Consider the following 27,958-nt stretch of genomic DNA (forward strand, 5'->3'; position numbering starts at 1 on the left):
GTCCCTGCTGCAATAGCGTCCCCAGCCCCACGGCGCCCGGCCCCACAGCTCGGTTTCACCTGCCTTTACCCTGTGTGCACGCACACAGCACCCCCGCCTCGGGCAGCGCTGCTGATTAAACATCTCACACTTCACAAGCCTCTGGGTGCCTCTGTCGTGCGGGGGGGGGGTGTGTGAAAGGGACGCTAAGCATAGGGGTTTCATGCTCTGATCGTGCTTGACACAGCCAGGACAAGCCATAATCCCCGTGACGCTTCATGCCACCCAGCCTAGAGCAGCCAGAGGCCACTGGGGCTTTATCTCCAGCCCCACACAAACCCAAATCGAGCCCATGGGGCTGTCACTGGGATGAGGGGATGAAGGGGACGCCCTGCTGCAAAGATTAGGGGTTGGGTGAGTGGTGATGAGGCCTGACCAGGAACCAGTGTAATTACAGGGCAGAGGACCCACTTCTCCTCCTTCCTAAAGCATTCCCACATGCTGCCTGCAGCAGGGAGCGGCCAAGGGGCTTTTTATAGACTGCGGGATCCAGCCGAGATTCCTGGGGTTTGCTTGGAGAGGACAGACCCAGCCAGGCCGGGAATGCATCGACATCCCCACTCTGACCCAGCAAAGGGGATGCTGGGGGGAACGCTGCAAGGCGCAGGCTGGGTCTGCGGGTATGGTGTCCCCATTTGCACGTGTACACGGGCACAGCCTTTCCCTTTCTTGCCCCCGGGGCTTCCCAGGACATAGGAAATGCCTTAAGCCAAGACACTGCAGGACATGGCAGAGACCAGACCGGATGCCCGTGCTGCTTACGAGGATGCTCAGCATCTTGGAGCTGCTGCCACCCCAGCCACAGTGACAGCTCTGAGCCCACCACCCGTCCTGGGGCCACAGAGACACAGAGCACACACAGCCCCATGGGGACAGAGGGTTTATGGCCAAGCCTGGGACCCACCTTCCCCCTCCCCTCTGCCGCCATCCTCTCTTCAACTTGCTCCTGCTCCGGCGCAGAGCAGCCGAGGTTCAAGGGGTGCCAGGGGATGATCTCTGGATCCATCCGGCAGCCGTGGGGAGCGAGACCCTCTGCCCTGCAACAAACCCGGCCTGAGCTGCGGGTTCCCCCACATGCTCCTCGCCGCAGCAGCAGCCCACCCCGGTGGCACCGCACCTTCGTGCAGGGGCAGCCGCTGCCCCGACTCCTCCAGCACCGCTTCCAGGGGCAGAGCCCGGGGGCTCTCGGTCACTTCGATCCCCATCTCTTCCCTGGTGATGCTGAACCTGAGCTTGTTGCCCAAGTAGGAGACGCCGGTGATGTTCAGCTCGTGGATGTCGTCGGGAAAGGCCGGGTCGAAGCGGAGGCTGGACCTGGTGATCCTGGAAAGGCAGCGGCACATCAGTGCTGGGAACAAGGGGTGGCCACGAGAGAAAGCAGCTCTGGGGGGGGGGCAGCCACCTCCCCACAGAGACAGACACATCCCAGAGGCATCTCCCGTTACCCTGTGCCTCTGTGGGCAGAAAGAGTCACAGAATCATGGAATGGTTTGGGTTGGAAGGGACCTTAAAGCTCCTCCAGCTCCAACCCCTGTCACGGGCAGGGACCCCTTCCACTGGAGCAGCTTGCTCCAAGCCCCTGTGTCCAACCTGGCCTTGAGCACTGCCAGGGATGGGGCAGCCACAGCTTCTCTGGGCACCCTGTGCCAGCGCCTCAGCACCCTCACAGGGAAGAGCTTCTGCCTTATACCCAGCCTGAGCTTCCCCAGTTTGTTTGAACCCATCACCCCTTGTCCTGTCGATACAGTCCCTGATGAAGAGCCCCTATCCTGCACCCTTACAGCCCCTTCAGACACTGGAGCATCAGTACTTGGATATCCCTTCAGATACGTCCCTTCTGGTGTCCCATCACATACAGGAGAATTCAGCCCTTGGTGTATCCCAAGGATCTCTGGGCAAACCAGAGCACACCAATGAAGCACCTGGTGAAGACCAACTTGGGCTGTGATCTTATGGCCCAGCTCCCCAACGCATTCCTGCCCCTTCCAGGTCCTCCCTTGGGCTCTGCGGCCTCCACTCTGTTGGGTTATTTGGATAAAAAAGGAACAAAGGAAAATGCTGTTTTCCATTGCAGAGCAGCTCAGATCCCGCTGTGGCTCCGGGCCCGCCCCGGCACCTCTGCTGGGAAGCTCTGGGAATGCCCTGCCCCGAGAGGGGAAGGGGGACAGGGCACTGGCACGGGTGGTCCCCGGGCAGGGATTGCCACTGAACCTGGTCACACAGACCTGCGGGTGCAGGCTCTGGCCATGCACTGCAATGAGTGAGGAGCTCAGGAGGTGGCTGTGGCTGGGATCATGGGATGCAGGTTGAGCCTCATGGGATGCAGGTTCAGCTGAGGTACCCATCACAAGTCCCTGTTCTCACTTGCTGCCATTGCTCTGACAGCCACAGAACACAGCGCAGGTGATGCAGGAGCTCACCCCATGCCTGCTGGAGATGCTCCTGGAAGTGGTCCTCAGCTCCTGAGACGCACCTGACCCCAGCACTGCCCCATTGCCTGTAACGGGCCATCCCAATGGGGATGCTCCCACAGAGCCCGGTCTTCACCTCTCCTCCGGGCTGTGACCGGAGCAGGTCAGCAACGTAACCCCCAGAAACCCACCTCAGCTCCGCTCCCTGCAGGTTGAGGGGCTCAGCACCACTGTGGGAGCTCCTCCACTGAGAGATCAAACCCAAGCAAACAGCTTGAACCCCTCCAAGGCCTCACCCAAAGTCAGATGGGGCCATTTGTGTGTTCTGGATGAGAAGAGGCAGAGGTCACCGCTATCTGCCCCTCAGATCTTGACCTAAGAGCTCTCGACCGTCACCTCCAGTCTGCTGGGAGGGCTCAATGGGCTGGAGGGGACTCAAGAGAGGCTCGAGGAGTGGAGAGCCTCAGGGGCAGGGCAATGCCAGCCTGGGCCGTGCTTCCATGGGGCACGGCCCGAACCCAGCCTTGAGGGCTGCTGAATGGCACTTCAACATCCCTGCTCATCTGGCTGCAGCCCCAGCGCCTGCGGCTTGAGCCGGTGCCAGGGGTCCGACCCGACCCACACACACACAGAGCATCCACAGCCCCCAGAGCGGGGATGAGGGGGTTGAGCTGGGAACAGGCAGCTCACACCCAGCTCCACCACGAAAGGGGTGGGCTCCATCCTCACTTCAACCAAGAACACACTCCAGGGGCGGCTGCTTTGGGCAGGAGAGGGTGGAAATGATGGGAAGAGCTTGATGTGGTCCCTGAGGTGTTCCAGCGCTGTGGTGATGCTGGATGAGCGCTTTCCTCCACAGGGACCTGCAGAGCCTCCTGTGTGCAGCAGGATATGGCCTCAGAGGGGCTGCGTGAGGCTGTGCCGCACCACGTCCAAAGGACACGGGATGATGCTCCAGCTAAACCAGAAGCAGGCTCAGGGGATGCCATTTAGGTTCCCAAGTGTGCAAGTGACTCACCCAGTGTCCTGGGAAGTCTTTTATCTGCTCCAAATCCATTCCAGTCTTTACAGTGGGAATAGGCCTATGGCAGCTCAGTGTGGAGGAGAGGACCAGGGTCTCTGTTTGCAAAGGTCCCCTTTGTAAGGGGTGGAGGTATAAGGTATAAAAGCAGCAGGCTTGGGTTTGCCCATAAGGTGGCTGCATGGACTTTCTCTTCCATCAGTTAACTAACAGCCAAACCTATTGGTGGCTCATAGCCTGGAAGCTTCACCCACACTGAGCGAAGAAACCATGGCCACAACCACCCATGGAAGGGGCAGGTCCAGATGCGTTTCTGATACAGACATCAACATGATGCAGGCTACCTACAGCCCTGAGATCATACAGAGGTGATGGAGGGTCTCAGCTCGTGCTGAGGAGCTCGGTGTCGGCCCAGCTTTGGCTCCTTCTGAACCCAATGCCTCTCAATATTGATGTGGCTGAAGCAGAAATGGACCAAAGCTCATCATTTCTGGGAACTCCACCCCGACCTCCACCAGGATTCACACTTCATCCAGGATCATCAGCAGTGCTCCCATCTGGTCACTGCCTGCAGGGAGCTCTGGAGGATTCTGGATGCTGCAAGTCCCTTTCTTTTTCATCGCTCTGGCTCAAAGGTGAGGGCTCAAGCCCGTGGCGTAGCTTACAAACTGCAGGGACACAACAGGGGCCTCACCTGAAGCCGGTGTAGCCGAAGAGGATGGCCTGCAGGAATCCACCCATCCCTGTCAAGAAGTTCACGGCTCCTGACCCGTCCGAGTTCTCCACCCAGATCTGCTCCAGCGAGAGAAGGGGAGGACTCAGCCCTTGCACTGGGACCCCCACGGGCTTGGGGGTTTGTGTGCACTGACCTCTGTCAATGGCACGTACCTGGGGTGCTGCAATGCCCGTGCCCTGCTGCCCACCCTGGCACTGGGCGGCCTCTGATGCATCTCTACACGTCACCACCCCCGTTCCCTGCCCATCCCTGGCAGCAGATGGAAGCCTGGGGGATGGCACTGGCCCAGGGCTTTGTATCGCCCGGTAGGAAGCTGATGCCTCCTTACTGCCCTGGGAAGCACGCGGATAGGAGATGGAGCGTGCAACCACGCAGCTCAATGCGGCAATGACCTGGGGACCACGCGTGCAGCCAGCACAGACCCTGGTGGTGCCTCTTGGTGAAATGGGACCCATTTGAGAGCAGCAAGGAAGAGCCGAGCTGCGGCGGTCACGGGAAGCGCCAAGGTGGGACCCAGCACCCAGCTCACCTTGAAGGGCTCCGTGATGTTGCTGAAGCACTTGTTGAGCAGGGCCTGGGCTCTCTGCACCTCCTTCAGCTCCAGCCAGCCCACGGCAAACATGCTCTGCAGGAGAGAGCCTCCAGCTGGGACTGGAGCTTCCAGGTCCCGTCAACCCAAACCAGGCTGGGATCCCACAGTTCTGGGAACCCCACGGCAGGCGTTGCCCTGCTCACCCAGGTCATGGCTGGGCCGTGCAGCTCTGTGACGGGCTCGTACATCTCCAGGTCATTCCTCCGGACTTCAGGGCTCATGGGGTGCATCAGTGGGAAGCCGAGCAGGACCACGTCCGCTTGTTTCACTGGCTCACCTGGGGACAGGCTCGGTCAGGCCACAGTTCCAGCCGGGAACAACCGGCTGACCGACGGTGTGGTCACTGATGGGAACAAACCCGGCACACAGAGACCTGCACAACAGCCACCACATCGGGGGGAAGGCAGTGCGACCCCACTACCTTGCCAGAGCAGAGCAGCAGCCCATGGTCTGCCCTCAGCACCAAGGCGGGACACAGGCTCAGCCCTGACCGACAGCACCCAGGCTGGTGTCACCCAAACCTCGGCTGCCAAGGACCAGCTCGCAGGGAGAAAAGGGGCACCAAACCGGGCCGCTTCCACTGGAACCAGCCCCTTCCCTTCCAGAGGCCAGGGGCTGCTGCAAGGGTAACACCTGGCAGGAAGGTAAGACCCATCCACGACGGGCTCACAGCAACCACATCACTGCAGCCCAGCGCTAGAGGTCTCTTCCTACTCTCTGTGCTCCCAAATGCCCCCGTTTGAGAAGCCCACTAACGAGAAACCAAGAGGCAGAACCCATCCGCACCCCAGGCACCCCAGGGCAACCCCACGGCTGCAGCTGGGGAGCAGCACCGAAGCCTTCAGCCAAGCACGAGCCGCGGTTCCCGTGGCTGCTCCGGTCCCTGTCGCTCACAGGCTCACAAGGAGGAGCAGCGGCTCCGCGGCGGCCGCTGCCCTGCGCTCACCCGGGCGGTAGCCGTCGTACTCGGGATGGTATCCCTTCCCCGCGTCAAAGGGCACTTTGATGCTGCTGGCGCGGCGCAGCCACTGCTCGGGCACTGGGATCAACAAGTCTCGAGCCAGACGGGCTGCAAAAGTCAAGCTGAAGAATGCTGCGCGTCACGGACGGGGGCCTGTGACCCCTGGCAGCGGGGAGCAGGACGAAGGGGACAGAAAGAACTGATTGAGCTGACTGCAAAGAAAGGGCTCTCAGAGAGCACGGCTCGGAGCTAAAGCCCGGGGTAGCAGCTTCACTGCCGGTGTCGGGGCTCTGCTCCTCCGGGCGCAGGTGCCCCCTGCTGCCTGCCTGCGTGGGCATCCCATAAAACACAGGCAGAGAAACCCTCCTGTGGGGCGGAACCCCCCTCATGCGGGCACCCGAGGCAGCTCAGATGAACCTCCACGGGACAGCTCCTTCTAAGGGCCAGGCTCAGAGAGAGGCAGGGGAAGAGCAGGAGGGTGCATTCCGTGCAGGACCATCCCTGGGGCAGGAGGGAGGGGCCGGGGCAGCGCTCCCGCACGGTTACCTCCGCTGGGCCACGGCGTTGGTGTAAGCGGAGTTGTCAACGTGGCAGTGGTGCTCATCCGGGGGCATCACATCTGGGGAGGGCAACGGGAGCCTCGCAGCGACCTCCCGGCGGGAGAGGAGCGAAGGGACCCGTGCCACAGCCCTGGCACCGCGGCCCGCGGGCACCTCCCTCGCTCCCCAGGCCAGGTGACCTCCAAGTGGCTCATGCAATCAAGCCGTTCAATCTTCCCCTAGCCACAAGCTCAGCTCCGTCCTTCGCTGCTTTCCTGCAGCCTGACGCCAGGAGAGGAGAAGGCCTCTTCCCAAGAGGAACACGAAACCAGGCACTTAAATGCATGACTCCGCTGGGAGCACCGGGCTCAAATCCAGGGATCTCCACACTGGAGCCAGCCTGCAGCAACCCCAGGGCCTTCTCCAGCCCATGGAGACCCCTTTGCTCTAACCCAGCCTTGCTCCTGCAGACCCTCCTCCCACAGACCCCCCCCTTCTCCTCCCCAGTGCCCCCTTTCAGAAGCAGCCCCCCTTTGCTCACACAGGGTGCTGCAGCAGGACCGCTGCCACAGGGAGACCCTGCACCCTGCCACCCACACCAGTGGCTGACCCTGCTCAGCACCAACAGCACCACGGGTGCTGCACGGGACTGAACTCCTGCAGCTCCGGGGATTTCAACTCGGGTCTCTTAGAGAAGACTCAGAGCTACGTCCTTCCCCTCTAAGGCCCCTGCACTCTGTGCCACCAGCCACAACAGCAGATCTGAATGCTTCGCCCATGCTTGTGGCATCAGCTTGTGCCAGCACGGAAGAAGACATTTAGAGGTGTCCCGTGAGCGGGAAGGGGCTGAGAGACTCTAGCACTGGAAGAGAGCCGAGCATCTTGTCCTGTTTGCATGGACACAGCCATTATCCCTGGGATATTCCAGAGGGCAGCGGCCGCGTGCCCCAGTCCAGGTCTGGCAGGGGGGCTCCGAGCCTCTGCTCATCATCCCATCCCTGCAGACGGGGCTGGCAGCGGCAGGAGTACCTCTGATGTGGTAGCACTGCTCCTCCTCGCTCCACACCATCCTGCTGCACCAGTACTGAGCCACGGCACGCACCAGCCTCCAGCCACCATCCTCCCTGAACAGCTTCTGGTCCTGGAGCAGCCGCAGCCAGAGGGAAGCGGGCTGTGAGGGAGGCTGCCCCAGAGCCAGCCCAGCGGCAGGACAGCAGCGCTCAGATGGATGCAGCAGGAGGAAAGGGCAGAAAACCGGCCTGGGTTGAGCCAAGAGGATGCTGAGCCACCCACGAGGAGCAAGGACAGAGCAGGCAGGGCTGGAGGAGGGACCGGAGGCACCACCAGTAACTGATGGGAGCAGAGAGCAGCAGAGCCCCTGTGGGAGCAGTGACAGCGCCGGAGCCGCCGGTACCTGCGTGCTGTGGTAATACTGCTCAAAGGCCACCAGCACGTCCCCGGTGACGTGGATCTCCTGCGCTCCGTAGATCTCCTCAGGGCAGACTTCCCGGCCGGTGGCTGCGCTCTCCCATGGGAACTTAGCGCCCTGGCAGGAGCAGAGCCCCGCTCAGAGCGGAGCCGAGCAAAGCCTCACGGCGCCCATGGGGGCTGCACGCCCCCCGCCCAGCACCTCCATGCCCGTCCCCGGCCCCATCCCCACCTCGTAGCCTTGCTCCCGTGCGTTGCGCAGGGCTCCTTCCAGCGTGCGGATCCGGTATTCCAGCATGGCTCGGGCAGCCTCGGGGTAGAACAGCAGGATGTTCGGGAATATCCAGGTCTCCTGGTGTTAGAGGAGGTGAAGTTTTTTACAATAAAATAATCATATAAAATAGTAGAAATTATTATATTTGAGAAATTTATAAATCAATAGTGAGGTTTTATATATTAGAAAATGTTGTAACTTTGCAATTTTGTGTCACGGTTGTTCTGTAACCAGTGTTGCAATAATATGTGTATGGGTGGATTTAGAAAGGTATGTACTGGAGACTATACCCAAATGGAACCTATGCATAAGGTAGCCAGAAGAGCATACCAGAAGCTGATAAGAAAATGCTAGCGTCCACACAAGGGTTGGGATATATCCAAGTAAGGAAAAGGTCCTGAGGAAGACTTCTTACTTCATCTGAGGAAGACTCCTTACTTCATCAGGACGACCACCAGAGGGGGCGGCGCAAGCGCAGAAGAGGATGATGTCGGAATAAATTGATGTAGCAATCTTTGATGCATATGTATTAGTCAATGATGTAATCTGTGTTGAATATGTATTAGTTACAAAATTTTAGTGTATAAATTGCGAACGCGATGTGACGGGAATCGGAACCAGATCTGGGTGCGTACCCCTGGTTCCCGGCGCCTCAATAAAGCACCTCATATAACCATCCCGGTGGTTATGTGTTTGTCTCGACGCTAACGTTTTTGGCGACCCAGATGGGACCTCGCGGGCATTGCTGAGGCGGATCGCGTTTCGATCCTGCTCCAGCCGGCACCGAGAGATTCTCGGGGAGCTATCGACCGCGACCGACCTCCGCTGCTCACGACGGACCTCTGATACGGTAAGAAAGGTGCTTTTTGATCTAGGTTACGGTACCGACTTTTGGTAAATGTATGGTATTGACCTTTGGTAAAGGTCTGGTAAAACGCCTGCCAGTTACACGCAGCAAAAAGCTGTGTGTGTGGCTGGGCTAGTAGTAAAGCCTGCCTGTTAGACGTGGCGAAAGCTGCGCTTGGTTGGGGCTAGAGAGCTCTCGGGGTAAAAGCCTAGGCGCCGTCCATTAGACAGTAGCGAAAGCTCTGCAGGTTCGGCATTGGTATTTATGCTGCAGGAACAGCATCGGTGTAGATAACTGTTGTAACTTAGTGTTGTACAGGAAACAAGTTTTCCTTAGGATTTGTGGTACAAAAGGAAACTCCTTTGTACTCACAAGATGCCGCCGATTCCCAAGTCGTCTCCGCTAGGCTGTTTGCTAAGCCATTGGAAGGAAGGGGGATTTGGGCAACGTATGCGGAAAAGTAAATTGATTGATTATTGTAATGTTTGGTGGACACAGTATCAACTAGGGGATCAGGAAAAGTGGCCTGAAAATGGGACTCTGGAATATAATACTATTTTGCAACCAATGTTGTTTTGTAGAAGGGAAGAAAACTGGGATGAAGTGCTGAATGTAGACCTTTTCTTTACTTTAAGGAACAATAAGGAATGGCAGAAGTCTTGTGGGATTTTAGTTGTTAAAGCAAGTGCAAATGAACAATGTAAAGGATGTGTTACTGAGAAGAAGTGTGTTGGATGTCTTGCTGTAGAAAAGAGTTTGCAGCACCAGAAAGATGATGAAAATCTTGATTTGGCAGCGGCTCCGCTTTCACCGCTAGTAGCAAAGGAAGAAAGGGGGGAGGAGAATGATAGTGATAATGGTCTTGAGAATGAGAGTGATTGCGATTGCAGAGAAACAGAGATTTCTGCTACTCCAGTTTCACACCGAACTCGTCAGAGGGGAGAATGGAAAAAGAAAGTGCAGACTCAGGTGTCTTAGGCACCTAGTGCAGTGCTTGCACCTTTAAGACAGGGAGTTGGAACAGAAGGACCTGTGTATGTTAAAGTGCCCTTTTCTCCTGGGGATTTGGTTATCTGGAAACAATCAGCAGGGAACATACAGAGAGAATCCTGATAGGGTAGCCCGTGTAATGAAAATGATCATTAAAACCCAGAATCCAGACTGGGATGACATCCAGGTGCTTTTAGACACCCTTATGGATTCAACAGAAAAGGAAATGGTGTTGCGGGCTGCAAGAGAAAGGGTTCGGGAGGATATACGACAGGGACTGGTTGAAGCAAACGTAGATCAAAATTTCCCTACAGAAGATCCAATGTGGGATTATAACACGGCAAGGGGAATGAGGAATTTGCGAAGGTATCAAGATTGGGTGATTGTTGGAGTGCAGAATGCTATGCCTAAAACAATAAATTGGTCAAAGCTATATAACGTAAGGCAGGAAAAGACAGAATCACCGTCTGCTTTCTTGGAAAGACTTAAAGAGACAGCAAAGAAATATACGGATCTGGATGTGGAAACTGAACAGGCTAAGGCACAATTGGCTTTGATCTTTTTGGGGCAGTCTCAGGATGACATTAGGAAGAAATTGCAGAAGCTGGAGGGAAGCTGGAGAAGCTGGAAGCTGCAGAAGCTGGACTTGCAAAACTTAGACAGATTGCTAGAAGCGGCTTGGAAGGTGAATAACAATAGAGAAAAAGAGAATTCCCGGAGGCAACAGCAAAATCTATTGGCAGTGGTCCAGGGGAGAGAGCAGGGCTTCGCTAACTCTAGGGGTAGAGGGAGAGGAAACGTGCGGGGACGAGGAAGAGGATTCTGTAATCCGAGCACAGGAATAAATGTGGAAAGAATAGGATATAATCAGTGTGCAAACTGCAAACAGGAGGGACACTGGAAAAATGAATATCCATTAAAGGGAAGAATTATGTCTCCAAGGAACCCTTTTGTGGGATCGGAAGTAGCTCAAGCAATGGTGCTGGGGGAATATAATAATCAAAGCTGACTAACCGAAGCAAGAGTTAAGGAGCCCCTTGTGAAAATACAGTTAGGAGAAGAAGTAAAATTTTTAGTGGACACAGGGGCTACCTATTCAGTCTTAAATGACTTACACGGAAGGTTAGGGAAAAAGACAACCACAATAATAGGGGCCACAGGGAAGGAAGAAACACGGCCGTTCCTACAGCCCCTAGATTTGCGATTTGGGGGGAAAGAGTTGACACATGAATTTCTGTATATGCCTGAATGTCCTGTTCCTCTTTTAGGAAGAGATCTGTTAGCTAAATTGGATGCAACAATTATTTTTGAAAATGGTGAATTAATAATGCAGATTCCGGAACCCAAGGCAGGACAAATTTTGGTTTTGAAAGATAAACCTATTGCTCGAACCCTGGAGGAGGCAGAACAAGCTGTAATACCAACAGTTTGGGAAACAGAAATTCCAGGAAAATCAAAAACTGCTCAGCCAGTAATAGTGGAATTAAAGGATGGAGCTAGGCCAGTAAGAGTTAAACAATATCCCCTGAAATTAGAAGCAAGATATGGAATTATAAAAACAATTGAGAAAGTTTTAAAATACCAAATTTTAGAAGAATGTGAATCAGAATATAACACCCCAATTTTTCCAGTGAAGAAACCTAATGGTGAGTACAGGTTAGTCCAGGATCTGAAGGCCATAAATGAAATAACAAAAGATATCCACCCAGTGGTTGCAAACCCTTACACATTGTTAACATCTGTGAAGGAAAAGTATAAATGGTTTACAGTGATTGATTTAAAAGATGCCTTTTTCTTCATTCCTCTTGACAAAAGTAGCAGGAAATTGTTTGCATTTGAATGGGAAAACCCAGAGAATGGACGAAAGACCCAATTGACATGGACCAGACTCCCGCAGGGATTTAAGAACAGTCCAACTCTCTTCGGAAACCAGCTGGCCAAAGAACTGGAAACATGGACCACTCGAGGAAAAATACAGGTACCGAGATCACAATATCTCCTATTGCAATACGTTGATGACATCTTTATTGCAACAGAACAGGAGTCATTGTGTATAAAGGTAACCATTGAAATCTTAAACCAACTAGGCCTGAACGGGTATAAGGTCTCAAAAGAAAAGGCGCAAATTGCATGCACAACTGTGTTGTACTTAGGATGTGAAATTTCACAAGGGCAGCGAAGGCTGGGAATAAATCGCATAGAGGCAATTTGTGCCATTCCAGAACCACGGAACCTACATGAGTTAAGAACATTTTTGGGTATGGCAGGGTGGTGCAGATTATGGATAATGGACTATGGACTCATTGCTAAACCCCTGTATGAGGCCCAAAAATCACCTGTTTTTGTTTGGAATAAACCACAGAAAGAGGCCTTTAAGAAACTGAAAGAGGCATTAATGAAATCTCCGGCTTTGGGACTCCCAGATCTGACAAAGGACTTTCAGTTACTCGTCCATGAGAGACAGAGATTAGCGTTGGGAGTGTTAACTCAGAAACCTGGGAGCTGGAAGAGACCAGTAGGATATTTCTCAAAACAGCTGGACCCAGTAAGTGCGAGATGGCCTGTATGTTTGAGAGCAGTAGCAGCGACTATTGTTCTGATACAGGAGGCCAGAAAACTGACCTTGGGAAAACACATGGAAGTGTTTGTGCCACATATGGTGACAATCGTCTTGGAACAAAAAGGGGGGTACTGGTTATCCCCTAGCAGGATGATGAAATATCAAGCAATTTTAACAGAACAAGATGATGTAAGCTTAAAGACTACTAACCTGTTAAATCCAGCAGCCTTTCTAGGAACGGACCTAGAAGAAGGGACGCTTGAACACAACTGTATAGAGGTTATTGAGCATACATATGCAACTAGAACAGATTTAAAGGATGAACCTCCCGAAGAACCTGACTGGGAACTCTTCACAGATGGTAGCAGCTTTGTGGAAAATGGAACACGGTATGCAGGATATGCTGTAACAACACAGCAAAAGATAATTGAAGCAAAAGCGCTACCTCCTGGAACATCAGCACAACGGGCTGAACTCATAGCTCTTATGAGAGCACTGGAACTGAGTAACGACAAAAAGGTAAATATCTGGACAGATTCAAAGTACGCGTTCGGTGTAGTACATATACATGGAGCATTATGGAAAGAACGAGGGCTTCTATCTTCTCAAGGGACTAACATAAAATATCAAAAAGAAATTTTGGAATTAATAATTGCTGTGCAAAAGCCTAAACAGGTGGCCATCATGCATTGCAAAGCGCATCAAGGAGGAACTTCAAAGATATCTGAAGGAAATACGTCGGCAGACCGGACAGCTCGACAGGTGGCCCGGAAGGTATGGAATATAATGGCACTGATACCTCTCAAGGTAAGCCCACTCCATACCTATCTCTCACAAGACCCAAACTATTCAAAGGAAGATGAGAAATTGGCAGGACTTCTAAAGGCTCAAAAGAATTCTGAAGGATGGTATATAACAGTAACTGGACAAATAATAGTGCCGCCAGCTATAATGCGAAAAATTCTACAGAACGAACATCAGAAATGTCATTGGGGTGCAGAAGCATTGGTGACTTATTTAAAGCAAGGAATAATTTCCACACAGATGTTAACCATGGCAAAATCAGTAGGGTCAAAATGCGAAATTTGTTTGAAAAATAACCCAATAGTAAGGAGACAGGTTGAAATGGGAAGGATCAGAATAGGGATGGAACCAGGAGATTATTGGCAAATTGATTTTGTGGAATTACCCAAGACACAAGGGTACAAATACTTATTAGTAGGGGTTGACACCTTTTCTGGATGGCCGGAGGCCCTTCCCTGTCGCACCAATCAGGCAAAAGAGACAGTAAAGTGGTTGCTCAGAGAAATTATTCCACGATTTGGTGTTCCTTTAGGAATATCATCAGACAGAGGCCCACACTTTATCGCAACAATAGTACAGGAGATAAGTAAACTGTTAGGAATATAATGGAATCTACATACTCCCTGGAGACCCCAATCTAGTGGGCAGGTGGAAAAGATGAATCAGACAATAAAAAGACAAATCAGTAAAATATGCCAAGAGGCCAAAATAAAATGGCCACAGGCACTGCCCATAGCTTTGTTGCGAATCAGAATAAAACCTAGAAGTGGAATGTCAGTAAGCCCCTATGAAATTCTCTATGGGAAACCGTATGAGGCACCAGAACCTAATCCCAATACCCACATTAAAGGGAACCAGGATGTTTACAATTATGTGCTATCTCTAGGTAAAACCCTAACCAGACTGAGAAGCACCCTGGTGTGGAACAGGCCATTGTCCTTGGAAAATCCAGTGCATGACATTCAGCCAGGAGATCAAGTATACATCCGAAATTAGAATGAGGAACCACTAAAAGAAAGGTGGGACGGACCTCATCAAGTACTATTAACAACGTTCACTGCAGTAAAGGTAGAAGGGGCGGATTCTTGGATACATTATACGCGGGTAAAAAGAGTTCCAGAAGTCTGGGAAACACAGATACTAGGTTCTACGAAACTGAAGCTGAAATGTAAATAAGATGTCTGGGTTTTGTTACAAAATTTTGATTGTCATTTGGTCATTAACACAATTGATGTTTAGTCCTATCCTAGGAATTTCTCAGAAAAATGGATTGACAAAACTTAAAACAAGATGCCATTCTGACCTGCAAGTTCACGGAAACCATTCTGATGGGACCAACACTTTTAAAGGTAAACGGTTCTATAGAACTAAATCTACAGTTAGCTACAGCAAAATCAAAGTTACAGGAAAAAGAACTAAAAGATCAGTGAATCCCACACGGATAATTCAATCATATTGCCGAAATCCCGAAGAAAACCTAATGATAGGTCTGATTAAGGATTTCGCAAAAATGAAAAACACAAGTAGAATAACAGCATGTTTGCCGATACCCAAAGCAGCTGGAGAACCAATTGAATGGGGAATAATAACGCTTTCACTTTCAGAAATTAACGGAACAATCACTTGTCAGGAAAAAGAGGTAACGAAAAATATAACGGTGACAGAATATCATAAGGAAGGTATTCTGGGAACCTCCGTAACAAAGTCATTATGTGAAAAGAAACTAAACTCACAGTTTACCTCTTATGAAGGAGGAGTCGGAAAATGTATTTATGATAAAGAAACTAAAGTAAACAAACAAGAAAAAGTATGGGAATGTGAAAAAACCAAAAACTGGGACACGGCTTGGTCAATGAGCATTTTGCAGAAATTTCAATATATTGGAAACACATTTTGGTGCCTTAGATGGACAGGAAAGCAAAATATGACAGAAAACATAAACATCGATAATTTGTTGTCCATAAACAGAGTTAGTCGAGATGTCATCAAAAATGTTCCTTGGTGGAATTGTACCAAAATTTTAGATTGTGACTCTGACCCCGAAGAAATCACAATACCTCCAGTTAAAATTGCTCTAATGGCAGGATGTGCATGTCGAGGACTGAGAATTGGAGGAAAGGTGATACAGGTCCCAGTTGACAATGTAGACTGTAAATATTCTACGGTGCGTAGCATAGGACATTTTGTATGGGCAGCAAGTGATGGAACCTGGACTACCCACCTATCCGTGGAAGGTCCAGCTAAAGAAATCACCCTAGGATTACCGACTCTTTGTCCAATTTGGAAGAAGTCACCATTCAAAGGCAGATTAGAAACCCCGCAAATTCGAACAAAAAGAGATGTAGATGATAACGACAGTGACGATGAAGACACTTGGCAGAAACCCTCCACAGGAGTTAAAACAGGATGGGCTTTTGAATCCCTATTTGCCCAAGTAGCAGCATATCGAAATAGAGAGATGATTGACAGCCTGATTGGCCAAACAAAAAGATTAGCCAGGATAACAAAGAAAGGATTCAAAGATTTAAATTTGCAATTACGGGCAACAACTAAAATGACCTTGCAGAACAGAATGGCATTAGACATGTTGTTACTTAAGGAACATGGTGTCTGTGAATATTTAAAGGACAGAGTGGATCATTGCTGTATTCACATTCCTAATGTGACTGCAGATATAGAACACGACATTTCCCAACTAACCAACATTGAACAAGAAATAGAAAAGGAAAAAGAAAAGGCTAAACAAGATTGGCTAGGGACAATATTTAACAGTCTGGGCCTTCACCTTACTGGATGGATTCGTTCCCTCATACAAACCGCAATTGTAATATTAATTGTGTTTTTGATAACATATCTGATGTATCTTTGTATCCGAAAGGAAATAACTCGCAACAGTGCTTGGACTCATCGAATCATAGGAGCAGTAACTAGGGAACATCCAAAGAGCCCCACACCTCCACCTACTTATCAGGAGACGGCTACCTAAGAGAATGAAAATACTTGCTTAAGTTAAATGAAGTATTTTCAAAGGGGGGAAATGTTAGAGGAGGTGAAGTTTTTTACAATAAAATAATCATATAAAATAGTAGAAATTATTATATTTGAGAAATTTATAAATCAATAGTGAGGTTTTATATATTAGAAAATGTTGTAACTTTGCAATTTTGTATTATGGTTGTTCTGTAACCAGTGTTGCAATGATATGTGTATGGGTGGATTTAGAAAGGTATGTACTGGAGACTATACCCAAATGGAACCTATGCATAAGGTAGCCAGAAGAGCATACCAGAAGCTGATAAGAAAATGCTAGCGTCCACACAAGGGTTGGGATATATCCAAGTAAGGAAAAGGTCCTGAGGAAGACTTCTTACTTCATCTGAGGAAGACTCCTTACTTCATCAGGACGACCACCAGAGGGGGCGGCGCAAGCGCAGAAGAGGATGATGTCGGAATAAATTGATGTAGCAATCTTTGATGCATATGTGTTAGTCAATGATGTAATCTGTGTTGAATATGTATTACTTACGAAATTTTAGTGTATAAATTGCGAACGCGATGTGACGGGAATCGGAACCAGATCTGGGTGCGTACCCCTGGTTCCCGGCGCCTCAATAAAGCACCTCATATAACCATCCCGGTGGTTATGTGTTTGTCTCGACGCTAACACTGGAAGCAGATGGCAGGGTTGGGGGGGGGGCACCCAAACGCTCCCACCGGTTCACCTTCCATCCCAAATGCCCTGACTGCGATTTTGCTACTACTTAAAGGTGCCATTCCATGGGTTCATTAGGAGGGATAAATCCACATGGAACTGCTCCCGCCCATGCCTGCTGCTCTCTGGGGTCTCGCAGGAGGATCTCAGTGGGACCTCCCGTCATGCAAGACAAGGGAGGCTCTGGAGAGGGTCAAACCCAACACATCAGCAGGAAGAACGCACACAAGGTCCACGGGAAGCCCCTGACCACTGGAAGCGTTGGCAGAGATCAGTTACTCAGCTGCAGTAAGAAGTTAATGCAAAGACAGGGCACAGCAAGGGCTGGATCTGCTGAACCTCAGCCCGGCAGCTGCGGCCTTCATCCAGATGTGCCTCAGCTGGAACCGAAATCCATTTACAGCCAAGGTTCAGAGTAACTCCCCCAAACCCAGCCCTTGCTGGGTCCTGCCTTTGGCATGGGATGAACGCTGGTAACTGGTGCTCAGCTGAGCCTGAGCAGTGCTCATACAAGGTCTGGGATGTGCCGGTGTCCCACGCTCTGCTGATGAAGCACAGAGCAGGAGACAGAGGCCACAGCCACCAGTGGAAGCTGCAGCCCCGTAAGTCACCTGCCTCTATGGGGATGGAAGGAACCCAGTAAGGCGTTAAAGGTGCGTGTGTCCCCAGGGATGGTGGGTGAGGCTCTCCAAGCACCCAAAGCCAGCACTGGGTGGCTTCACCTGGGACCTCTGGAGCAGGAGGCAAAGGGTGAGTGTTAAAATCCCCTGAGCAGAGTTAGTGCAAACAGAGCAGGTTTTGCTGCAGCTCTGGGGGTGCGTGGATCAGTGCAAAGCACAGAGCAGGGGCTGGAGTCCTTGGCAACAGAATCCCAGCCTGGTTTGGGTTGAAGGGACCTGAAAGCTCCTCCAGCTCCAACCCTAACACCTTCCACTGGAGCAGCTTGCTCCAAGCCCCCCGTGTCCAACCTGGCCTTGAGCACTGCCAGGGATGGGGCAGCCACAGCTTCTCTGGGCACCCTGTGCCAGCTCCTCAGCACCCTCACAGGGAAGAGCTTCTGCCCTCAGATACAAACCACCGACCAAGGCTGGGAATAGACTGGATTCAGCCTCACCAGCCCAGGAGCAGGAGCCTCAAGAGCACCCGGTGTCTCCTGCTCACACCATGCAACCGAGCTGAGCACCCACCGGTGTGGCTGCCCCAGAGCAGGTCCAAGCCCCTGGCAGGACAAAGCCACCCTGCCCGTCCAGCTTACTGAGCACACCCCAAACCTATGCTCAAAGGCTGAACATGCCCGTCACAGGAAACACTTCTCTTCCCAGTGGTTCAGGGCTTGCCGATGCCACCAAAGCTGGGAGGAGAAAAGCAGGTTTCAACTTGCTTCCTTTTAAAGAGCTAACTGTTGGTGGCTGTGCTCTATGCTAGTCACTGGAGCACCCTGGGGCTACCAACCCGAACTATCCCAGCCCCAGACCTCAGCGTGGGGAAGGGGAGTGCCCTGGGGTGGGTATCACCCTTAATGCTGCTGCAGCAGCCCCAGGCACCCAGCTTCAATCTCAACAATCTATTCCTGAGTGAGAGACAACCCGGATGAGGAAATTCCGGGATGGAGCTGGGTCTGGGCAGCTTCTTGAATGGAGCGGGAGGATGGATGCTGCTGGAGAGCATCCTCCTACTGGGACCAGGCTCCTCCTGCTTGGGGGCGGCATCACAGCATCCTGCATCCCGCCCGCTGCGCGAGCCCCGGGTACCGCGGCAGCACTCACCTGGTCCCAGAAGACGTGGCCCCAGTAGTCCTCGCCGCGCGCACCGTTGGCCACCCCGCCGGGGCTGATGCCGTGGGAGGGCAGCGCCGGCTGCGGGGCGATGGAGCTCAGGAGGTAGAAGAGGCTCCCGCGCAGGGCTCGCCGCAGCCGCAGGGGCCCGGCCAGCTCCACGCTGCTGCCCCGCCACAGGGCGGCCCAGGCGCGGGCATGGCGCCGGTGCAGGGACCCCGCGGCCGCGCAGGCCAGGCCCCGCCGGTAGCTGCCCTGGGCCCCCTCCTCGCTGCCGGCCACGGCCGTCAGGAACTGCCAGCACCGCTCCCGCTCCTCCCCGCGCAGCGTCAGCGCCCCGGGCACCGGCGTCCAGAGCATGTGAACGGCGGGACGGGGCCCCCCCTGCACCTCGGGGACCAGCGTCCTCCCGTAGACGTAGCTGTGGGGACAGCAAGGGGCAGGGAGAGGCGAGCAGAGATTGCGGGGCCGGAGCACGTCCACCCGAGCCGTGGGGACCTGCCCCGGCAGCAGAGGTCAGGCTCCGGCTCCCATCCAGGAGGGAAGCTCCATCGTCCCCGTGCTTCAGCCCCAGAACCGAGGCTGAAATCCGTTACAACCGGTCCCCAGTCCCAACCAGCCACTCGTAGAGGTCATCTTGAAGACAACCACATCTTGTAGAGGTCACCTCCAGTCATTCTGTCCCTAGAACTGATGCGCATGGCTTCAAGGACATGGGAACTTCTTAACAACTTATCTATGCTAAAATTTGGCAGCTTTGGGGCTGTATCTGGGGTGGGTAATTCAGGTGGAACGCTTGGCATGGTTTACCCTGGAAAGGTTGGGCTCAAGGATGTAAAGAGTCAAGATGCTTCAAATATGTGGCCAGCCCGGCAAGAAGGTACCAGGCCCTGGAGTCCTCAACCGAGCTGTCTTCATTAGAACCCTCACAGGTCAGAGCCCCTCGCCCAGGTTGGAGACCCCAGGCCGAGCACATGGGCAAGGGTGCAGAGCTTGCCTAAGTTCATTATGGTCCATGCTAATTAGTAACCAGTCGCTGCACAGAGCCTGCACTCAGAACCTGCTGACTCAGCACTGGCTTTGGACACAAGCACGACACACGATGTGACTCAGGGGCACTAGACTTTTGGGACCCCCCCAGCACCCAAACCTTTGTGGATCCAGACCAAACCCTCAGTGTCCCCCGTGTGTGCGAGCACTGGCTTCTGGCACACCAGGCATTGGGCTGGCAACAGAATCTCCTCCAAAGCCAAACAAACCCATTCCTGTGCAATGACACCCAGCCCCTGCGGCCCTCGTCCCTTTTTCATGCCAGTGGCAGGAATAATTCCGGGGTGGCAGCTAATGAACGTGTTTCTATGCTGGATTTTGGGGTTTGTTTTACATGCCTTATGTGAAGGGGTAGATTTGCACCAGCCTCCACCATACCCAGCATGGCTCCAGCCTTACTCCTGCTGTGTACCTCCTAACACAAGCAGGGCAGTGCACAGCAGCCCATGCAGGATGCATTCAGGGCCAGGTGCCCCCGATCCCACTCACTGTGCTCCCTGGAAGTCGGGTCCCTGTTTCAGGTCCAAATCCTGGCTCTTCGGCTCAAAAGGAGACTGGAGCTGGATGGTGATGGGTTGGGTGGTGTGAGCCGACCGCCGGATGGTGATGCTGACGACCAGCAAGTGGACAAGGGAATAGTGAGCGTAGATCTGCTGGGTGGCCACGTAATCCGTTGACCGAAGCTCATGGCTGAAGGTTCCTGTAAGCACAACGAGAGCCATCAGCCTTTGGAACCATCAGGACCTGATGCTCTGCCCCACGCTCCCCATTCTGCCCCGATTTACTGCTTCCTACTGGCAAAGGAACTGCCTTTCCCAGGTCCAGATCCAAACACCATTACACCGAATCTGGCCAAGCCACTGGGGAACGATTTGTGCTGTACAATGTTCCCCCAGGCTTTATGATTAAACAGTGTTTGCTCAGCCTGGCTCCAGCAGGGACTGATACAGCCTGGAAATTACTCATCCTCACAGGAAAGGGGAACTTCCCACTTGCTCCAATGTGGCTCTGGAAGAGCACCCGCAGGCGAGCAGAGAACGGGGAGAAGAGAGATGGGGCCTTGTGGGAGAGGCAAAGAGGCTTTAACTTCCAGAAGGGAGGCAGCGGCAGCTGGGGGGAAGAGTGATGGGTGCACGCGAGGAAGACGCACGGGAGGCAGCAGGACAAGGCCGGCCCTGCCCAGCCCCACCGTTTACCCGTGCGGGTGTCCAGGGTGAAGGTCTCATCCAGGCCGCCCTCGCCGGGCACCGCCATGCGCACGTTGGCGGGGCTGGGCACGTCGGCGCGGTGCGCATCGCCCGCGGCACCGCTGTACACGCCGCTCACGTGCAGGGCCTCGCGGTACACGCGCGTGCCCAGGTAAGCGTTGGTGACCGTGGCCAGGAGCCGCGGGTCCGCGGGCAAGGAGGAGGAGGAGAACACGGCCGGGTCCTCGCTGCCGTCAGCCATGGCCCCAGCGCCCTGCGGCACAACACAGGATGAGGGGCACAGCGGGGCTGAGCGCGGCCGCCAGCCCCGGCACCATCCTGCGGTCCCAACTGCTGTGAGCATCCCTTCAGACCCCACCTCCTCCATCCCGGCCCGGGCAGGCGCATCCCCTCCTCCTGCAGCTCCCCTTGTTCCTCCTCTCTCCAACCACCCCCAGCTCACCCAAACCTCACCAAGCACCGCGGCCTCCAGCACTTCCCCAGCTCCCCTCCTGTTCCTCTTCTGCTGCCCTCTCCGTGACAGGATCCCACCAACGCAACCCAGCCACCTTCCCCTTCTTCCTTCCTCTCCCCCCAGCGCTATTAAACACTGCTCTGTGGCCTCTGCAGCTCACTGCCCCCCTGTGCTCCCCCTCATTCCTGCACCTCCAGCTGGCACCCAGCTACTGGCTTCTGGGGTAGGGCATTTTTATAACTACATATACAAATACGTATCTTTATATATTTATACATTTAAGGATATATAAAGATACAGACGTTTACAAAAGGCACCTTACAGAAGGGAGCTGCAGCTGGGGCAGGCACTGCTAGGAACGGCAGTAACACAGGAAGGATAAAGCGAGGCACCCAGGGACACCCCAAGCAGCGCTGGAAGCCCAGCCCGGGCTGAGCACCCCAAACTCCCCCCTCCCGAGCGCAGCGGCTGCGGACGGCCCCGGTGGTTTCCTCAAGCAGGGCTGAACGGGGAGAAAATCCCTGCTCTGCCCCCGGGGAGCTGCGACCAAACAAACGCGAACCCAGAGAGAGCGGCTCCGAGGAGAGGATGGATCCTGCCTGGGTCCGGCCGCTGCTCCGGGGGCCCCGTGGAGGGGGCGGACGGGGACGGGACGGAAGTTGCCCGACGGAGAAGGAAGGAAACAACTTTTTTCCCGTCCTCGAGCAACCGGTAATGGTTAAACCGAGCCCGGGGCGGGACGGGCGGGCGCAGGGGCTCACAGCGGGGAAGGAGGAACCGGCACGGGAGCAGCGCCCCGTGCTTCATTCCCGAACTCACCCGAGCGAGGCGGCGGCTCCTTGTCCCCTGCACGCCCTGACCCTGCTCCTCAGGCGCCTGCGGAGAGAACGGAGCCAGATTCCAGCTTGGGATCCGTCTGCCGCTGCCTTCCCGTGCCCCGGCTGCAGCCCGAGCCAGAGCTGAGGCAGTGCCTGCGAGCACCCTGCTCCAGCATCCTGCACCACGGGGCACCAGCGCTGCTCAACACCTCCTCTTGCTTCCACAGCCCTGTCACGGGCAAAGCAGCTTCCCAGAGAGGTCACAGAACCATAGAACAGGGAATGGTTTGGGTTGGAAGGGACCTTAAAGCTCCTCCAGCTCCAATCCCAACCCCTTCCACTGGAGCAGCTTGCTCCAAGCCCCTGTGTCCAACCTGGCCTCGAACACTGCCAGGGATGGGGCAGCCACAGCTTCTCTGGGTACCCTGTGCCAGCGCCTCAGCACCCTCCCAGGGAAGAATTCCTTCCTTGAACCTGAGTCCCCCCCGTTTAAGTTTGAACCCAAGTGGCAATAACAAGGTTACACAGCCTTGCTGGCCATAATACATAAGTACTGATGAGGTAACCTGTGCCATCTGCGTTTCCCAGGTGTAGACACTGATCCTGACGAGCCCTAGAACCAATGGAAGCAACTCCTTTGAACCCAGATGCAGCCACCGGAGCTTAATGAGCAGAAAATGGCTCATGTGGGGCTCCCCCCACTCACAGCCTGTGTACATCTCACACACGTTACATCAGCCCCGAGTTATCTGTAACGTTTCTTGGGGCTCAGTGACTTTCTGCCGTTATGTCCAGATCCTTTTCCACTTCATATAGAATCTTAGGGCAGTTTAGGCTGGAAAGGACCTTAAGATCATGCAATTCCAACGCCTGCCGCTGGCAGGGACACCCTGCACTCCACTCACAGGGAAGAGCTTCTGCCTAAGAGCTCAGCTCAGTCTCCCGTCGGGCAGGTTCAAGCCATTCCCCTTGGCCTGTCCCTGCAGGCCCTTGTCCCAAGCCCCTCTCCAGGTTTCCTGCAGCCCCTTTAGGCACTGGAGCTGCTCTCTTAAGGAGCCTTCTCTTCTCCAGCCAATACATGGATATTCCCCTGGATCACAGACGTGCCTCCAGCTGTCAATGCTCGCTAGTAGTTGGAGGCTCCCAAATCCACCTGATCCTACAACTCTTCTATCCCAAAGCCTTCCCTGTTTTCCAGCTTCCACCCATCAGCCTCCACACACTTGCAGCTGGAGCATCTTCGAGGTTCCCCACTCAGCCCCATCACACCCTGCCCGTGTCCCCAGTGTGTCAGAGGGGCCCCACATCAGCGTGCCTGGTCCTTGCAGGCACAGAGCCCTCAGCAAAGGTCTCTGCTCCTGTCCCTGTGACCAGGGCAGACACTGAGCCCCTGCCCTGTGCTCAGAGAGGGGGAACAGCTTACGGGGGAGAGCCAGCAGTGACAGGATAGACATTGCACAGAGAACTGTGGAACCATGGAACCAACCAGGCTGGAAAAGCCCTTCCAGCTCATCCAGTCCAGCCCTTACCCCAGCACTGCCAAGGCCACCCCTAACCCATGGCACTGAGGCCTCGTCTCCACGGTGTGTGAACACTTGCAGGGCCGGTGCCTGCAGCCCTTCCCTGGGCAGCCTGTTCCAATGCCTGAGCACCCTCTGGGGCAGGAATTGTTCCTCAGCTCCATCTAAACCTGCCCTGGGGCAGCTTGAGGCTGTTTGGTCCCATCCCTTGTCCCTTGGGAGCAGAGCCCAGCCCCACCTCGCTATGACTGCTGTCAGGCAGTCTGTTCTCTGTAAATACAGAGCTCCTCCAGCTTCACCTGTGACCCCCAAAACACAGATGTCAACCAAGGCACAACGGTCTGAGACCATGCTGGAAATGCGGCGTGAGCTGGTAGGAAGGCTCTGTGGAGCACAGAGAAAGGCTGTGTTTGTCTTACCCCTGGGTCCCACCAAGCTCAGTAGCACCAAAGGGAGCGTTTCCCCAGGGACACGTGTCCTGGAGCAGCTTTTTCCTGCCGGAAAACAGGGAGGAAGCTGAGGGAAGGAGCAGCAGCAGCAGCAGTGAGCGTGCAGGGGAAGAAAAGGAGCTGCTGGGTCCTCTCCTCACCAAAACAAGGGTGGGAAGGGGCAAAAAGCTCCCTGCATCTTCTGCTCCCCAGGTTCCAGCACAGCAGCCGAAGAGCAGGATGCTCCCTGCAGGCAGAGCCTGCCAGGATCCATCCTATTGCTGCCAGTACCTGGAGGCACCCTGATGGGCAGCGAGCGGCAGAGCCCACCCGTTGGTACCTGCTCTGTGCCCTGCTCCTTCGGCACCCGAGGATCTGACCTCAGCCCTTCCTGCAGCAAGCTCAGTCCATTCCCATCTCGAACCTCCCGGTCCAGGCGAGGGCTGAGCCTGTGGCTGAGGCGGGTTCACACCGGCTCCGGGGTGCAGGAGCCTCCTCCAGCGCACGGGGGCAGCGCTTTGCCCGCAGTGACCCGGCAGCGCCGACCCGGCTGCCTTTGCCTCGCTAACGGGACGCTCACTGAGCTTCCTTCTGCAAAGCCCCTTCTCGCAGCGAGGCCGAACCCCCTCAAGAGGCACGGCCGAGCTCAGAGCACCTGGTCCTGGGCAGGGGCAAAACTGCTCCTGCCTGAGAAACCGTCCTGGGCAAAGAGCTCCAACCTCCTCCAGGACAAGAGCCCACCCGAGCTGCAAAGGGGCTGCTGCGACCCTGAGCCCCCGGGAGCTGCAAGGGGATGGGAAGATGGGGAAGCTGTCACCACAGATGGGACGAGCAAGGTCCTGCTGACTATGGGCAGAGATCCGGCATCTCATCAGCAACAGCTTAAACCAGCACATTGTGCTTTGAGCGTTAAAGGTTTTAACAAGCGGGAGAGGAGATCGCGCAGAGCATCATGGCTGGGCCCCACCTTGCTGGTGGGCACGCAGGTTTTGACCTCTCAGACGTGGACCACTGGGTGCTGCTGAGGGTGAGAACTAAAGGAGGAGAGGGAGATGGGGACAAGCTCCAGTGCAGGGGACAGGGCTGCTGCAACCTTCAGGGCAGCGCCTGCCAGTGGCCCGGGGATGGGGATGGGATGGCCCTGCCCGGTGACAGGGATGGGACGGCCCTGTGATGGTGACAGGGATGGGATGGCCCTGTGATGGTGACAGGGATGGCATGGCCCTGCCCGGTGACAGGGATGGGATGGCCCTGTGATGGTGACAGGGATGGCATGGCCCTGCCCGGTGATAGGGATGGGACGGCCCTGCCCGGTGACAGGGATGGGACGGCCCTGCCCGGTGACAGGGATGGGACGGCCCTGCCCGGTGACAGGGTGTCGGGGTGGCAGCGGTGACAGCCGTGACGGGCCGGGCAGCTGCAGTGTGAGGAGCCTCGTCCCCTTGTGCCAGCGCCATGCCCGGGCTCCAGCGCAGCTCCCGGCTCCTGACAACGCTGCTGCGGCCCCTGCGGGTCCCCCGAGCGCACATCAGGTCCCAGCCACCCGAGCACCAGCTCTCACCTGCCGTGAGTAACGGGGGGGGGGGGCACCAGCTCCATGGGGACAAAGGCAGGGGCTCCAGCTCCAGGGACGCCCCGTCAGAGGGGCACAAGCCCCCTCTGCATCACAGCAAACTGGTTTGAGGGGTTCTAAGGCAAAAGGGGAGGGGGGAAGGAGGACGGGTGCCTCCCCCCCCAGCAGCACAGGCTCCGGGCTGCTCCCCACAGCAGGCGCACCCCCTCCTCCTGTTTGACTCCATCCTTTGAGCCCCTGTTTTACCCTCTGGGGTTTAGGGAGCTGCTACAGGGAGGCAAAGCCAAGGCACAGCCCAAGGACCCGGGGAGGGGGGGGGCAGCAGCCCCCAGCCCGCACAGAGACACCCCCGGCCCCGGCCCCCCCTCCATGGAACACTCACCCCAGAGCTGGCGTCCCCACGGCAAGGACGGGGGCTGCTGCCAGCCTCGGTCCCCGCATCCCCTGAGGCCGCCTGGGCTGGGCCACAGAGCTCGGGGAAGGGGCTTTGCCCCACGCACCCCGGCTGGAGCCGGGCCCCGCTGCGCGGGTTTGGCCCCGCTGTGCCCCCGGGGTCTGCACAAAGCTCCTGCGGGCCTGGAGCCCGTGGGCGGCTGAAGGCAGAGGGGGCAGCGCGAGGGGCTCGGGGCCAGGGCGCCGGTGGCGGCAGCTGCACCAAAGTCATCTCAAAGTCAGGAGAGCTGCGGGGAGCGGAGCCCAGGCCCGCGGCCAGGGACAGGGCGGGCGTCACGGGGCTGTGGCACTGATCCTGCTCTGACACCCGTCCTGCTGTGGCACCCGCACTGCTCTGACACCCACCCTGCTGTGGCACCCATCCTGCTGTGGCACTGATCCTGCTCTGACACCCGCCCTGCTGTGGCACTGATCCTGCTCTGACACCCGTCCTGCTGTGGCACCCATCCTGCTGTGGCACTGATCCTGCTCTGACACCCGCCCTGCTGTGGCACTGATCCTGCTCTGACACCCGTCCTGCTGTGGCACCCGTCCTGCTGTGGCTCCCACCCTGCTCTGACACCCACCCTGCTGTGCATTGACCCTGCTGTGGCACCCGTCCTGCTGTGGCACTCATCTTGCTGTGCATTGACCCTGCTGTGCCACCCATCCTGCTGTGGCACCCACCCTGCTCTGACACCCACCCTGCTGTGCAATGATCCTGCTGTGCAATGATCCTGCTGTGCCACCCACCCTGCTGTCCATTGACCCTGCTCTGACACCCACCCTGCTGTGCCACCCACCCTGCTGTGCCACCCATCCTGCTGTGCATTGACCCTCCTGTGCAATGACCCTGCTCTGACACCCACCCTGCTGTGCCACCCACCGAGTTGTGCATTGACCCTGCTGTGCCACCCACCCTGCCATGCCATTGACCCTTCCATGCCACCCAACCTGCTGTGCCATTGACCCTTCCGTGCCACTGACCCTTCCATGCCCCCCACTCCGCTGTGCCACGGATCCTTCCTCCCATCTCACTGCCCCTCCGTGTCTCCTCCGCCGCAGGAACAAGCCATTGCGTTTTCTGTCATGTTCGGATGCTTCATGCTCCCAACAGGCTGGATCCTGGGAAACATCGAGCACTACAAGAGCAGACCCGAGTGAGGAGCAGCGAAGCAGCACCCGGGCCCTGGTGAGAGCAGACATGAGTGGAACCAAGGCCCCAGGACGGAGCTTCACCGGGGGGGAGCCCTTGGGCTTTGCTCATTAAAGTTCCCGTTCACACCGAGGGTGTTGGGTTTGCCTCAGCTTGTCCATAGGGCACCGATGTGCCCCCTGCTCGGGGCTCAGTGGTGGCCCTGGCAGTGCTGGGAAAGGCTGGACTCGATGGTCCTGAAGGTCTTTTCCAGCCTCGCTCACTCCATGGCTCCACAAAGGCGATCCCTTTGTGAGGCTGCAGCCCGGAGCTGTGGTCTCCCATGGAGCTGGAGCGCGCTCCCCTGCAGCGGGGCTGGCTCCAGGAGCACCCAGCACTGCCAAGGGAGCAAACTCCGGTTAAATCCCAGCCAGGGAACACTCACAGCCCGCAGGGACATCGCCAATGGCCTGGAGCGGGGCTGCACGTCCGACGTGTCCCCTTCCTGCCCCAAACAGCTCATCTCCCAGTTACCCGTTAGGGAAGCAGCACCACTCCAGTACCCTGGAAAACCTCTGAACCAGGAGCCACAGCTCAAGGAGCAGCCCTTCAGCTCCGTGCATGGCTCACACCAGCGGCCAGGCCACAGAA

The 27,958-nt window shown here is 55.4% G+C and overlaps 1 protein-coding gene and 1 long non-coding RNA gene across 4 annotated transcripts; one reads left to right on the top strand and one right to left on the bottom strand.

Annotated features, from left to right (window-relative positions):
* Nucleotides 1-48: 48 nt before the first annotated feature.
* PGGHG (protein-glucosylgalactosylhydroxylysine glucosidase) lies at nt 49-22,002 on the bottom strand. 3 transcript variants are annotated; one of them, XR_009742947.1, is made up of 15 exons: nt 21,401-21,579; nt 20,936-21,200; nt 20,229-20,439; nt 18,681-19,110; nt 7,960-8,079; nt 7,714-7,845; nt 7,329-7,440; nt 6,307-6,379; nt 5,746-5,882; nt 4,943-5,076; nt 4,737-4,832; nt 4,166-4,263; nt 1,157-1,362; nt 944-1,076; nt 49-151 (listed from the first exon to the last, which is right to left on the bottom strand). XR_009742947.1 is itself a non-coding variant. In XM_061450989.1 (14 exons), exons 2-14 carry the CDS (start codon nt 21,186-21,188, stop codon nt 1,012-1,014), a joined length of 2,067 nt encoding a protein of 688 aa, XP_061306973.1. In that variant the 5' UTR covers nt 21,189-21,200; nt 21,964-22,002; the 3' UTR covers nt 907-1,011. The 3 variants fall into 3 exon arrangements, 2 of the variants coding, with proteins under 2 accessions (XP_061306973.1, XP_061306972.1); XM_061450989.1 differs by lacking the exons at nt 49-151; nt 21,401-21,579 and adding an exon at nt 21,964-22,002 and having other exon boundaries at nt 907-1,076; XM_061450988.1 differs by lacking the exon at nt 49-151 and having other exon boundaries at nt 907-1,076.
* Nucleotides 22,003-25,524: 3,522 nt separating this feature from the next.
* Nucleotides 25,525-27,456, top strand: LOC133268127 (uncharacterized). The gene is made up of 2 exons (XR_009742949.1): nt 25,525-25,733; nt 27,238-27,456. It is a non-coding gene; the product is annotated as an uncharacterized LOC133268127 (long non-coding RNA).
* Nucleotides 27,457-27,958: the final 502 nt, after the last annotated feature.

The sequence above is a fragment of the Pezoporus flaviventris genome, unplaced genomic scaffold (assembly GCF_033815535.1).
Source record: "Pezoporus flaviventris isolate CSIRO_AGI_PZ_B2104156 unplaced genomic scaffold, CSIRO_AGI_Pfla_v1 ptg000012l, whole genome shotgun sequence".
NCBI lineage: Eukaryota > Metazoa > Chordata > Aves > Psittaciformes > Psittacidae > Pezoporus > Pezoporus flaviventris.

Coding starts and splice junctions, on each gene's coding strand:
- PGGHG (XM_061450989.1), bottom strand. CDS start 21,188: ATGGCTGACGGCAGCGAGGACCCGGCCGTGTTCTCCTCCTCCTCCTTG. Junction 20,440..20,935: donor CACCCTGGACACCCGCACGG/GTAAACGGTGGG, acceptor TTGTGCTTACAG/GAACCTTCAGCCATGAGCTT. Junction 1,363..4,165: donor TTCGGCTACACCGGCTTCAG/GTGAGGCCCCTG, acceptor CTGCCTTTCCAG/GATCACCAGGTCCAGCCTCC.